The sequence below is a fragment of the Ursus americanus genome, chromosome 4 (genome assembly GCF_024610735.1).
Source record: "Ursus americanus isolate L20-20 chromosome 4, mUrsAme1.1.p, whole genome shotgun sequence".
NCBI lineage: Eukaryota > Metazoa > Chordata > Mammalia > Carnivora > Ursidae > Ursus > Ursus americanus.
Genome location: NC_142130.1, coordinates 87531439 through 87545889, shown reverse-complemented (window position 1 = coordinate 87545889; position 14451 = coordinate 87531439). Strand labels below are relative to the sequence as shown.

Below are 14451 nucleotides of genomic sequence, written 5' to 3'. Positions count from 1 at the left end.
ACTGGTGAGTGCTGGCGGCGAAAACGCCACTGACACTCGGAGAGGCGGTGGGGGACCTGCTGCGGGGCTCGGGACCCGGAGGTGCCCACCGCGCCGCCCAATCCCGACCTAACAGCCTTCTCCCCTCCCCCCCCCAATCTCTCTGGGGGAAACCTCGGGCCCAGGCGAGTCGACGGGGCGTCCCGTGCTCCCCTCCGGCGGCTTGGGCTGTGTTGGGCGGTCGCCCAGACAACAGGCACTTCCGGGAGCGGGCTGCCGGCGTGGACAGCGGCCCTCTTGGACCGTGTGGATAGTTGCCCGGCAGCGCCTGCTTCCGGGAGCGCATTGCCGAGCCTCCCGCGCTGTGGCTTAACCACCTTAGGCATCTGAGTGGAGCTGGTGGCCTCTGTGTTTCTTTGTTGCTCCTGGCAACAGCCACTTCCGGGCCGATTGCCCGCCTCCCCCGTCCCTGCATCTCTTGCGCCGGAGCGCGGAGTTCCGACTCTAAGCAGCGGTTAGTCCGTGGTCACCGCTCGCCCTCGGCTTACGGCGGGCCGCGCCTCCTGGGCCTCCTCGCCGCCTTGGCGGAGTCTCCGGGGCCGCCATGGTTCTGCTGCACGTGAAACGGGGCGACGAGAGCCAGTTCCTGCTGCAGGCGCCGGGGAGCACGGAGCTGGAGGAGCTCACGGTGCAGGTGGCTCGGGTCTACAACGCGCGGCTCAAGGTGCAGCGCGTCTGCTCAGGTGCGGCTCGGCGAGTCTACGGCTGGGACCATGGAGTCCGAGCCGGGGCGGGCCCTGGAGAGGAGTGGGAACGGGTCATCCGGGATGGGGAAGTGGGGCAGGAGCCGCAAGACTTTCTCGGGCCGGCTGGGCGGGGAGGAGGGGGGAGGAAGGTCAGGTTTTCTAAGATTTGCAAAGACTTGCGGCTGGCGGGCTTGGAAGGGGACACTGGGGTTCCTCCGAAGAGCCAGCGGAGCGCGTGGAGACGCCGGCACCTGGCGGGTGGGCGAGGCCAAGGGCCGGCCGCAGCGCTGCGGGACCGGGTGTGAAACAGCCCAGGAGAGGGAATAATCCGTGGGCGCCGCAACACTGGGCCGCAGAACAGGTGTAGTGGCATTGCGCAGGTGGGAGAGGTGGGACGGCCCCTGGCCCTTTTCAGAAGGTGAATTCAGGGGCGCCTGGGTGTCTGCGTTGGTTAATAGTCCCACTCGATCTCAGCCCAGGTCTTGATATGAGGGTTGTGAGTTCAAGCCACGCACTGGGCTCCATGCTAGGCGTGGATTAAAGAAAAAAAAAAAAAAGGTGAATTCACTTCTAGGGGGGAGCACCTGACTTAGAACGGTGCCCCGAGGGTGGGAGGACCCGCAGAGTGTCTTCTTGTTCCTTGCCCTTCTCCAGGAAATACAAGCCTTTTTCTCGTATTACAGCATTTGGTCACTTATGTCAACGATCTAGAGCAGCGCTGTCCATCGACTTTCCGCAGGGAGGGAGGTGTTCCCTATTTGTGTGTCCAGTAAGGCACCCACTAGTTGAACACTACCCAGGAACTGCGTTTTTACTTGTATTTTTTAAAGATTTTATTTATTTGAGAGAGAGAGAAAGCATGAGCAGGGGGAGGGGTAGAGGGGAAGAGAAAGGGAGGAGCAGACTCCCAGCTGAGCAGAGAGCCCGATGGGGGGGGGAGGGCTCCATCCCATGCCTCTGGGATCATGACCTGAGCTGAAGGCAGATGCCCAACCAACCGACCCGCAGAGGTGCCCCTAATTGTATTTCATTTTAATATAAAGAGTCAAGTGTGGCTAGTAGCTAACACATTAGACAGCACAGTAGTTGACATGAGGATACTCCAGATGTGGTCTAGAATGTTATTGAGTGTTTCTATAACTATAATATGTGATTTTTGTGCCATGGACAACTCCTTAAGGGTTATGGTTTCTACTTTTATGAGGCAGACATACAGCTTCTTAGTAAAATTTACTGATTCCAAAACAGGGTCAGTATTACTTTTTTTTTTTTTTTTAAATTAAAGCACTGGGAGAAAGGGGCCTCCAATTTCTTTTTCTATAAAATTATCCATTGAAAACGTGGTGCCAAATGTTAATAGTCATGTTAGTGACTATTCATGTGTTCTGTAGCCCCGGTTGAACTGTGATTCAGGCAGGCCCCAGTGCTATGCCTGCCAGAGACAGGGATGACTGAGACCAGCCCCTTCCCCCACATACTTAGAGTCTGGTGGGGGGAGAGACAATAAAGACCCCATGAAGTTACGCCATTTGTTTTGTAGTATTTTATCATTGCGGGCCACCTGGTGTCTTCCTACAGTGCTGTGGGAAGACCTAGACCTGTATGCTCTTCCAGAGGAAGGAAGGAAGGGCAAACAATTTTGCATGTTTAAAATGTGGATTCGTTTTGGAGTAAATATATGTGGGACAGGAAAAATACAAAGCCATGCTTTTGAATAGTGAACAGGACACTAGAAAACCAAAGTCTTGTCCCATCTCTGCCACTTTGGAAGGGCGTGAACTACCTTAAGTCCTCCCCACTGATCAGATTTATCCAAATTATTTATAAAGTAGGTATTCAAAGTAGCAAGGCTGAGCAAGACTCAGATGATAGAGCTGTAAGTTAGGGAAGACGAGGATGTTGATCCTCTCACCTACCTCACAAGGTGAACCTAAATCATCTGCGTGAACACGCTTGGAAATTGTAACGCCCTTTGTGGATATGTATTCAGAATGTCAGTGAATTTTAATTTGTGCTTCCTGAGGGCCAGGAAGTACACCACAGCACAGGATCAGAGCAAGGATCACAGCACTGCTGCCTGGGACCCCGGTGAGTTCCTAAATTCTCGGTGCTGCTGTTAACGTAGGACATGTCCGGGACCATTTGTCAAAGGTCAAGGACAGACCCGGCACAAACCAAGGGCATCTAAGTGTTTGGTAAATAAAACAGGAAGCCGATGGGCAAGACCCCTGAGCTCTAGGGAGCTTACGTTTCAGTGAGGTAGAAAGTGTTGCGATGATGGTCATGATGCATATTGTCTAACTTTCTCTTATTTTTAAGAAATGGAAGAATTAGCAGAACATGGCGTATTTCTCCCTCCTAATATGCAAGGACTGACTGATGACCAGATTGAAGAACTGAAATTGAGGGACGAATGGGGTGAAAAGTGTGTACCCAGTGGGGGCTCAGTATTTAAAAAGGATGACATTGGCCGAAGGAACGGGCAAGGTAATCCAGCCTGCGTCTTCTGTGTGCACGCCTGGGTACAGCAGCACGTACGCAAGAGGCCCCTTGCGTGAAAACAGTGCCCTCAGTTTTCTGTGCGAACCAGTGCGATGCCGCACTGTGTTACTAACTCCCTGGGGTGCAGTGCAAATCCAGAATGAACTGGGTGGGTAGAGGAAGCGTCTGTCTTCTTTGCAAATGCATTGAAGGTTCTGTTCTGTTATGGTGTGCAGGTGCTGGGGTTTATGTCGAGATTCCGTGAGAAAGAAGGAGATTAATGTCGGCCCACAGGTCGCCACTTGAATGGAGGGCATGCCTCTTTGTGCCCCCAGTACATGTCAGAGCATTCTGAGTGGTCCCCCTTTAGCGTATGCTTGATCAGGTGGGATTTCAAGAAGAAAAGATGGTAATGCATTCTGATAGCTTATCCCTTTTAACCTGCAGAAAAAGCTCCATTTAAAAGACTCGTAATTGATCACTGAACAAACACCTAAGTATCTTCTGTACCCCTAAAACACTGTTAAGAGCAAAAGAAATATAAAAGTGTCCTTACAAGGACTTCACAGACTTAAAAAATATTTTTGAAGGTAATAGGAATTTTTAGTAGTATTTCCATTGAGTTTTAGCCTGGAAAATGGCTGGCTGTCTTCCACATCTTTTCATACATAGACTCATTGTCAATTTGGAGAGGTTCTTTGCTTTTTAGAAGGAACTGCATCAATGAGAAAAATAATAGTATGTCATAAGAACCAGTTAATGGTTCGTGATTCATCTTTAAACTGGTATTGTCTTAAATTAGCCACTGCTGTTCTGACACAGCTTTATGTTTCTAGCATTTTCAGTGTCTAAGCCATACTTTTCTTCAGGAAGAAGTTAAGCTTTGAGAGAGTCTTACCTGACTTCTCACAGTCAGCTCTCCCGTGTCCCTCGCCTGAGTTCCACGCGGGTCCTTCTCTCATCTGCCGACTCAGCCAGGAGGGGGGTTAGGACATTGAAGAAGAGTTTTAAACGTGGCCGTGTCTCTCCCTCTTCCCTGTTTTATTTTCATAGCTCCAAGTGAAAAACTGAAGCAAGTTTTAAAGAAGACTATAGAAGAGGCCAAGGCAATAATATCAAAGGTTAGCTTTTGAAACGATGCCCTAAAGCCTGTCCTTTGAAATACAAGCTCCATGTCTGGCTTCCCGGCCTTTTCTTTTTTGTTTAGCTTTCCAGAGTCAAGGAGAGCAGCATGCTTGGGGCGGCCCCTTGCTTTTCCTTTCCGTAAGGGAGACCGCGTCCTCCCAGTTTGCGCGGGTCAGACGGAGACTGTGTCCGGCCTGTGTGAGTGCCGCTCGCGCCGGACCGCAGGTCACACTGTGTGTGGTGCGACTGGGAGCCGGCACCTGGGCCATGTTGGAGGAGCTTAGCAAAGTGACACGTAAACATTGTGGCCCTCGATTAGCTCCGTGGGTATTTGATTGACCTAGTATGTGCTGATACGAGTTACTTTTTTGTGATCGTCGTGATAATACAAAAACTATTTCATAGACAGAGAAACCTAAGTCCTACCACCGGCAGCTACCGTGAATCTGGAGAAAACGGATTTAAGGCTGTTTGAAGAGTTGGGTTTTCAGTCAGTTGCTTTATTGATGTGTTGCCACTGGTGGTTGTTCCCCCCCCTCCCCCCCCCCAAGGCCTTCACAGTTGATAGCTCTTTGTGCAGGGGTGGGCGGGCTGGGGAGGTTGGTTCTGCTTCTCCCGATTCCCTGGGCAAAACTGCTACTTCTAAACCACTGTGTCCCAAATTCTGCAGGCTCTTAACTAATCCTTTTTAAGTCCTTCAGGAAAGACTGCCCTTCCGTGCCTGTTAATACAGCAAAGGCTCTGTGAAGTCCTACAAGGAAGGTTTTGGTTTAGTCCAGTGTTGGCAAAATGCATTTGACCCCAGAGCATTTTTTTTTAAGTTTTGCTAATAATAATACTAACTATTAACACCTAGTCAGACTAGCAGCAGTCAGGATGAGTTAGGAAAACAGTAGCCTGGGCACGGCTCTGCACCCTTCACTCCCCACACTGTGTTCTGCTTGCTTGTCCCCCTCTTCCCTTTGCCTGTGGGTATGTTTATGTAACTCTCTCCTGGTTTACAGAGCGGTTGGCCGGGGTCCCCGTCCTCTCCTGCCATGATTGGCCCAAGCTGCAGAGCCCCCGAGCGGCAGGCCCGACTTCCCGCCCAGGGCCTGTTCCACGCCGCCCCCAGACATGCAGTGCGGGTCACTGTCCTGTCACCAGACCCTGCCCTGTGGGGGCAGTTGGCATTGTGGGTCGGAACACTATGGGGCAAGCAGGAGAAGGTTCGAGTCCCGTGGTAGGAGGTTGCTTACAGGGAGAGTGAAAGATGGTGGAACGTCCGGACGAGGTGGCTCCTAGGGAATGAGACGACTGTGTCTCCGCAGCCCCTTTCCCTGGGACACCCCTCTGCTGAGAGCGAGAGATCATTGGGGTGTCTGTTGTCCCGAGGCCACACCAAAGTTGCTCTGTCACCCGGCCATGTTCCCTGGCCAGGGTTCACTGCCCCTGGCCTTTGGAGGAGCTTTTACAGAAAATGACTCTGGCACCCACCAATTACTACTGGTGGCGCGGTGACACCCTCCCAGCAGAAGCCTTCCTTCATGTGAGCCCGCATCTGAGAGCTCAGCTCCCCGTTCCTTCAGCATACGTCTCTCATGGGAAAACCTGATATGTTTTGTGGGGATTTGCGTCAGGAAACAATCTCATGAGCCCCCCGGAGTAGGTGAGGTAGGAATATCTCCTCCACTTCACAGATGACAACCTAGCTTTCGAGAGTTTCACTCTGGGCGTCGAGTAGACGGTCTGCCTTCCTCCCTCAGGCCACAGATCCCGCCTGTCCTCACCCCTCTCTGGGACCTGGGTGTCCACGCCACAGGACGCCTGCATTTTCTCAGAAGCAAGGATTTTCTCTTTCCGTCTTACTCATCTACCACTCGGCCACATTATAACGCTGTTACCCAGAACAGCCCCAGCTCAGATGTGAGCCCTGATGTGCCCCCCTTAGCGCAGGACCTTCCATCCTGCCCTGCCACGGGGCCCCTCTAACCCCACTTCTCTAACCCACCTCCTTGCCCAGCTGGGCCCCAGCCAGCTCTCCGGGGGCAACAGGCCCTGGGCTCTGAGGCTCCGAATGGCCTGTGTCCTGCCCCCTCTCCCTCCCTGTGGGCAGCTTCACTCGCTGCTTGGCAGAGAGGTCAGGGCTGTGTGGCAGGAGCCCTGTTCTCTCCCTGGAGACTTGGAATGACCCACATGTCTCACCCCCCCACCGGCTGTCTCCCGTTTCTGCTGCTGCTCCCACTGCAGCTCGTCTGGGCCCCTCTTCTGGAAACCCAAGACGGGGGTAATGCCCAGTCTCTCCCCTCCCATGGGCTGCATCTACCCTGTTAATGCACTCAGGCCTCTCTCCTTCCCCGGAAATCAGTGCTTCACAGCTTCACCCTCACTGCACCCTGCCGCCCGCCTTTCCCTCCCAGTAAGCTTCCCGAAGCTGCGGTGCTCTGTGTGTGCACGGCTCCGATCTGCCCAGCTTTCTCAGGACCCCGTCTCTGTTTCGTTCCCCAAACAGTGACCGCCGTCTTGGGGCCACCGGTGACCCCCTCATCCACTGATCTGAGGCTTTTCCTGTCTGACTCTGGCCTTGGAGCCCATGGGGGCTCCTTCTGCCTTCCCGTTCCCTCCCAGCTCCCTGAGCACCCTTGCTCTTGCTCTCACATTTGCTGTTTATCAGAGTGCTTTCTCCCTTCTGCTCTTCTGCCCGTGGTTTCCCTCTGCTGCCAGATGCACACTTACCTCTGCAGGTAACTCAGATCTGCCTCCTGGCCTGACACCTGCCTTTGCACCTGAGTTTCCGCCTGGTTCCTAGATGGTTTACCCGAAAGCCTGCCAGCCGGGACTTCAGTCCCAGCTTCCCTGGACCCGAGAGCTCACGGATTCCTTGCTCCTCTCCCTGTGCTCCGGACCCAAGAAGAAGCACTTCTTGTAGACTTTGTGTCAGCTGAGCCCCCGGTGCCTCGATTACACAGGCTGCAGCCCTCCCTGCTGCCACCCCCGAGCCTCAGCTTGGGTCCTGTACCATCTGTCCGACGATGCCTCTCCAACCCCACTCCTCCTTCCATGGCCTCAGCCACTGCTTTATGTCAGGCCTTTCAGACTTCAACAGGGTAGGCTGAGTTCAAGTTTGACACCAACTACTTGGGATTGGCGCAGACCCTGCAAGTGAAAGGACAAGGCCCGGGCAAGGACCCCCTCCCCTTACTTCAAACACCAGGCCACCCACGCTTCTTCTGTCCTGGCTCTAAATTTGGAGGTTCCCACGACCCCCCTCCAGGTTCATCAGTTTCCTAGAACAACTCGTAGAACACAGTGCAAGTGCTGTGCTTACTATTATAGTTTTGTTATAAAGGATACAACCCAGAAACCGCCAGGTGGAGCCTGGGGTGGGGGCAGCTCACAGAGTGCCATGCGCTCTCCTCCTGGGATTCCAGGCCCCCACCTCCGAATGTCAGCGTGTCCAACCAGGAAGCTCCACTGAGCTTCACTACCCAGCATTTTTATCGGGCTTTCAGTACGTGGGCGGGAGTGAGCTTATTGGCCACATGATTTAACCCCTCTCCAGCCCCCTGCCTCCCCCTGGGGCGATGATGGGGGTTAGGTCTGGAAGTTCCAACCCTCTAATTCCAGCTTGGTCTCCCTGGAGTGGCCAGCCTCTCCCTTGACACGAGGTCCCACGTGGGTCACCTCGTTAGCATAAACTCTGATGCGATCCAAAGGGGCTCATTATGAATAACAACAGACAGTCCTACCACTCAGGAAATTCCTGGGGATTTCAAAGCTCTGTGCCAGTACCAGGACAAAAAGCAGATGTATTCCTCACTGTGTCACTCCTTCCTCTGTGCTCCTCTGAGCCTGCCTCCTGCTCTTCCCCCTGGTGGGGGGGTGTTCCTCTCCTGCTACAAGGTTAGACTCCTGGCACTGCCCCTCCTCCCCAGGGGAGCTGTCCCTGGCCTCTGTGGCCCTTCCAGCGCGAGCCCAGCTCCCCCATCTACCCCAGCAAAGCGACCCACTGCGCTTACCCACTGCTCTTTGCTTCTGCTGGTCCTGGAGCACACTGTTCCTGCCTCCACCCTGTCCCTTACCCCCCAAGGCCACCTTTCCCCCAGATGTGGCCTGATCCCCTCGGTCTGTGCTGCCCATTGTCCTCCCAGCCCCACTCATAGTCTGCCTCGTGGTCTAGGCCGTGGTGTAGACGGAGTGGCTTTGGTAGCGAGCACTCTCGGAGTCCCTTTTGTTTTGCTGGCAGTACCTGGCAAGCGGCCTGTTCAAGAACTTGATGAATATGTATGGAATGGATTAGCCCTACCTTAAATAGTGATGCCAGGCCTTGTCCTTTCAGAAACAAGCAGAAGCCGGAGTCTGCGTTACCATGGAGATGGTGAAAGACGCCTTGGACCAGCTCCGAGGTGCAGTGATGATTGTGTATCCCATGGGGCTGCCGCCCTATGACCCCATCCGGATGGAATTTGAAAATAAAGAAGATTTGTCAGGAACTCAGGTATGCGGCTCTCAGGCATTCTGTAAGGTGGGTCTCGTGGGATTTGAGCCTCCACCTCTGGCTGGAGCGCTTTGCCCCATACTCAGCTTAGGGGAGGACCCTGCGGTAGCGCTTCTGGGTGAGGGCCCACAGAAGGGCAGGCAGGAAGGTTGTGAGGCTGCCCATCAGGAGGAACTGAAAACATTCCCATTTTCTTTGGCCGCTGGGAGGCCAGGAACCTAATTTGTGCCTGTTTCTACCCAAAATGTATTGGTCGCTTTGCATGGAATTTTGTGTTCTAGCTTTACCTTTTGCTTCCTGTTATTTTCCTGCCTTTATGTTCCATTTTCCCTTGTTTTTCTCATTTATTCCTCATCCTCTTGGGCAGTACTGTGGCTCTGAGCCATCTGAAATAGGTGGGATATGCAGAAGCAAAGAGCCTCCCGATGCCTGTATTTAAAACCCAGCAGGACTCCAGTGTTCTTTCCTGGTAGGATCCTGAAATTCCACCTGAGAAGGACCCTATAGAGAAGGGTCCAGATGAGATCAGATACTCCCCACCTCCCAGACCAAGTTAACTGAGTCGGGGCATGAGTTGAAAACAATAGGAAAGGCACTGAAGCGAGCAAGGGCGGAGCGCCTGGGTGGCCCCGGTGGTTAAGTGTTTGACTCTTGATTTTGGCTCAGGTCATGATCCTCAGGGTCATGAGATCAAGCCTCGTGTCAGGCTCCGCTCAGTGCGGAGCCTGCTTGGGCTTGTCTCTCCCTCATTCTCTCTCTCTCTCTTAAAAAAAAAAATGAGCAAGGTCTTTAACTCGGTGGAGGGGTTGGTTCTTCCCATGGGGGGAAGAGGAGATGGAGTGGTGGAGGTAGCAACGCCTACCCCACACTGGGTGGGGGGGATGGGCACTGCCAGGCTCCGTGCGCGGGGCGGGGGCGGGGGATCACACACTGGGGACAGTGTCCTGATAAACCTTAGAGCCGGTTCTTAACCGCGGCCCCAGGCAGGACTGAGTGTCATTGAAGAATCAGAGGCCCAACTGTGGTGGGCAGCCAAGGAGCTGAGAAGGACAAAGAAGCTTTCAGACTATGTGGGCAAAAATGAAAAAACCAAAATTATCGTCAAGATTCAGCAAGTAAGTAGTTTTGCTTTAACATGCCACGATTTTTTGTTATTATTTTCCAACCGATAAAAATTGAGAATAAATCTGATATACCCTTCTTGTTGCAAATACTTAAATCCCAGTAGTCCAGGCTTAAAATAAAGCCATCCTCTTTATGCACCTGAAAACACTGGACGAACGTATGGCTTGATTGACACTGTCTGGAGTTTGTTTTAATGGGGAGGGGGGTAGAAATGCCATGTTAATTTCAACTTTAGGAATGGGCTACAAGTAACTAAAAATGTTTCTTGAAATGAAAACTATAGCCCAGAGCACTGATTTCAAGTTTTCAAGGTACTGATACTCTAAACAAGGACGATATATCAGAAGCCTTTACGGACAGAGGTAGCGAAGAGCTGTTTCTCCGCCAGGTGCTCTGGTCGCAGGTTCTGTCACAGTCCTTTCTCTGTGATCTCGGGGAAACAGTGCCCTCCGTGATGGTCTCCCTCCCTTCCGCCCTGGCCCTGCAGTGGCTGACGGGGGAACGGCCATGACAGACGGCACTGCCCGGCCTCTGGTCTCCGGCCCCTGTGAGGGCCCCGGGCGAGGGGCTGCTGGAGTCCAGGCCTTCCCGTGATGGTCAGAATGGGTCACCTGAGTAGCTATGGGCAAAGGCAGTTGGCGACATTGAGTGTCACCTCCTGGACTGCCCGTGGAAGAAGGCTGTCATCCATTCTGCTCTGCCTGCGTCTCTTCAGAGGGGACAGGGAGCGCCAGCCCGGGAGCCAGTGATCAGCAGCGAGGAGCAGAAACAGCTGATGCTGTATTATCACAGAAGACAAGAGGAGCTCAAGGTACCCGGTGGACAGAAGGTTTTCCGCATTCACCCCCTTGCCCCACCCGAGTGCCCCGGGCAGTTTGGGGGGCGGCGAGCTCTGCTGGATGCAGGGAGGGGGACTTGCTGCAGCTCCTGCCTCTCCTGGGCCACAGGGACCCTGCCCGCTGTCCCACCTGCATCCTTCCGGGGAGGCGGGGAGCGGGAGTTTGGACACAGGTTTTTTCTGTGTCTCTTGATGTGGCAAAACACTTCCCAGAAGTGCCTTCCAGCACAACATATTTATTTCCAGAGATTGGAAGAAAATGACGACGACTCCTGTTTAAATTCTCCGTGGGCAGATAACACCGCTTTGAAGAGACATTTCCACGGAGTAAAAGACATCAAGTGGAGGCCAAGATGAAGTTCGCCGGCTGACGACACTGCCAGAGATACCAGCTCGCCTTTCCTTAGGCAAATAATACGAATTTAAAGATCAGTAGTAGTAACAGTAAGGGCGCCTGCGGCCCTCTGTGAAAGATGTTGAAGTTCTAGTTTTCCTGGGTTTTCTTTCAGTTTGAATGTTTAAAAGAAAAATCATTCAAGGTTTTAGAACTTAATAAATACATCCTCAAAAGAATCAGTGATTTTTATTTCAGAACAACTGTTTAGTGTCTGAGGTTTTTCTCTGACAGAATATTAGAGATGGAGTGACATTGTCTTCTTCCGGATTTCTTTGTTTTCTGTTCTCACCGCCACGGCTGCGGTGGAGGCTGCGGTGGAGGCTGCGGTGGAGGCTGCGGTGGAGGCTGCGTGGAGGAAATGGAAGGGCCTCTTCTCCCCGCGAGTCCTGCGTGCACCGCGACGCTCGGCCGCTAGAGGCCGCTCGAGGCCACCCACCGCCCTCCTTCCATCGGTCTGTAATCGCCCAGCCTCCCAGGTCAAGTTTGCCTCCTGGCCGCTGCCTCACTGGCCTTGCTTTCTCGGCCTACAGGCTACACCCGTGGTGGCGGCCGGCTAGCAAGCTTGTCTAACCTGGAAACCGAATCAGTTCTTCTGTAATTTCTGGGCTATTCCTGCAAACGAATGCAGGCCCTGGTAACAGACGGTTGTCCCTTGTGGGCTGGGCCTGCCGCTGTCGGGGCGCTAGGCTTCCCCCGAGGCTGACGATGGCGTCGGGCGCAGTGGCCACCCGTCATCCTGACTGGTTTTCTAGGACAGCTTTGGTTTGAAACCCCCTCCCATCATCCCCACAGACCCTGGCTCTCAGGCTCAGTTCCCCTCCCAGACTGCCTGGGCCTCCAGAGTGGCCTCGAAGTCCCGCCTGCGTGGCTTTTGGTCTGTAGAATGCTGTGCCCCTAGCTGGAGCACATGCGGTGTGCTGGCCCTGAGTTAGAGCGAAGTGAGGGGGACTCGCCCTGCCCGGCCCTGCTGTGCCCCCGCAGCCACAGGGAGGGAGCTCTGGCAGCAAGTGGCCAGTGGGCATGCTCTACCTGCTGAGGGGCAGGCTTCCCGGGGCGCAGGGCCGGCCACTGTCCCCCTCTGCCCATCTCCAGCAGCAAGATGCGCCAAGACGCTGCCCCCTGCCTGGAGGGGAGGACTGGACTCCCCTGACTGGCCTCTCAAGAGCAGAAAGGACCTCGAGCACTCCACACAGGTTCTTCTCCCCAAACCTTCAGCCTCCCTACCTCCCCTCCTCCCCCTCCCACCATCTCCAGTTACCTAGGGTCGCTGCCCCCCAGCTGGCTTCTGGGGTTCCTGCTATTCCCAAAGCGATGTTCCCAAAAGCGGGCTGCAGCCCACCATACATCTTGGTTTCACCATACTCTTCTGGTTGATTGACAAATTCTGTAAAATCAAATCCGGATCTATTTTCCTTTTGACTTGGACTGTAATTTTAAATGTCCCCATGAAGAGTGTTTGTACTTGATGCGGTGAGGTTGGCAATAAGACCCTATGATTTTGAGGAGAATCTGCCTTTGACAGTGTATAGCTTACGTGCCTCACATCCGTGCCAGACTTGCAAAAAAATGGTACCAAGCCACGCAGTCACAGTTTTTAAGAACTTTCTGTATCATTAGGAATTGTTATTGACTGAATGGGATAGAAATGCTTCAGTGGCCACGATAGTTACCCTATGGCTTCATATAATCCAAAGTTATTAGCCAGAGGGTCACTCACTTTTGGGTATAGAAATCGCTAGATCTGGGGCACCTGGGTGGCTCAGTCGGTGAAGCGTATGCCTTCGGCTCAGGTCATGATCCCAGGGTGCTGAGATCGAGTCCCACATCCGGCTCCCTGCTCAGCGGGGAGTCTGCTTCTCCCTCTCCCTCTGCCCCCCACCCCCGCTTGTACTCGCTCTCTCTGACAAAATCTTAAGAAAAAAAGAAATCAGTGGATTTCTACATCACACTCCACTTCTGTATTGGATACTCACGTAAAAAACAGTCCTCTCTGCTCCTTTCTGCTTCAACACCCCCAGGCTCGCTGCTCAGAGCAGCCCCTTTGCAGCTGCCCAAAAGGAAAGGGGGCTGACAGTCACTGGTGCCCGCTCTGTGCCCACCGCGTGGCTGTGGGTTAGCCCCCTGTGCGTCACCCACTGCGGAGGCTGGATGTGACCTGAGGCAGCCACCTGAGCCATCCTTGGTCACATCGCTTGTGAGGGAGGAGCCAAGGGGCCACCCCTACCCCACCCCACACTTGCTCAGGAATCAGTTTATCCTGCAAGTCACCTGGGCTGATGGGAGGTTGCAGACCAGCCTACGATCGTGATCTTGCCGTTACTTTCTTTTTTTTTCTTTTTTTTTTTTTTAAAGATTTTTTTTATTTATTCGACAGAGAGAGAGGCAGCCAGCGAGAGAAGGAACACAAGCAGGGGGAGTGGGAGAGGAAGAAGCAGGCTCCTAGTGGAGGAGCCTGATGTGGGGCTCGATCCCAGGACCCCGGGATCACGCCCTGGGCCGAAGGCAGACGCTTAACGACTGAGCCACCCAGGCGCCCCTACTTTCTTGTTTTTTTCAAACCCATCTTCGGATCACTACCCAAAGGAAGCGAAGTGCCTATTGTCTGTGCGGCGCTAGTCTGGGCCCGTTGTTTTGTCCTTTCACGTAACTTGTGTTCTCACGTGGTTATTTCATGGAGACAGGAATGCCAGTAATAAAATTTGACACCACCTAAAACCCTTTGGACTAGCAAACTGAAACCCTGGGCAGTATCTCTGCCACCGGATTACCTCGTTCCTTGGCAACTGCCCCGTGAAGAATGTGCCATCCAGCTTGAAACGAAGAGCCACATGCTTGGAGCACAGTGGCCTCGCACACCGTGGAGTTCTGCAAAGCCTCAGAAACCACCCCCAGCCTGCTCTGACCGTCAGGAGACCTGGAGTCGTCACTCCGTGTTGCAGAATGCCCTACTGGCCCGAATTCAAGGAGAGAGATGGTGGGACTCCTGGGGAAAGTTTGGTATGAGATGTCATAGTAGTGGTAGCCGGCCTTGGTCCCCTACTAGTTCCCAGAGGGCCACGCTAAGTGCTTTCCATATATTTTCTCATGTATACCTCACAACAGCCATGTTAGGAAGAAACTAGGACTGTTGTTGTTTCACAGATAAGGAAACCAAGGCCCAGAAAGTTTCATTTGCTGAAGACGAAGCGTCTAGAACCCCACCTGCTTGCCCCAGAGTCTGCGTTAGCTCTAAAGATAAGCTTCCACTTACATCTGACATAGGTACTCCACCGCAGGCTGGAGA

At 53.5% G+C, this 14451-nt stretch overlaps 1 protein-coding gene across 1 annotated transcript; it reads left to right on the top strand.

Annotated features, from left to right (window-relative positions):
• Positions 1-11344, top strand: CFAP298 (cilia and flagella associated protein 298). The gene is made up of 7 exons (XM_045785518.2): positions 1-722; positions 3045-3212; positions 4260-4327; positions 8650-8808; positions 9792-9923; positions 10649-10744; positions 11018-11344. Exons 1-7 carry the CDS (start codon positions 584-586, stop codon positions 11126-11128), a joined length of 873 nt encoding a protein of 290 aa, XP_045641474.1. The 5' UTR covers positions 1-583; the 3' UTR covers positions 11129-11344.
• The last annotated feature ends 3107 nt before the right edge of the window (positions 11345-14451 follow it).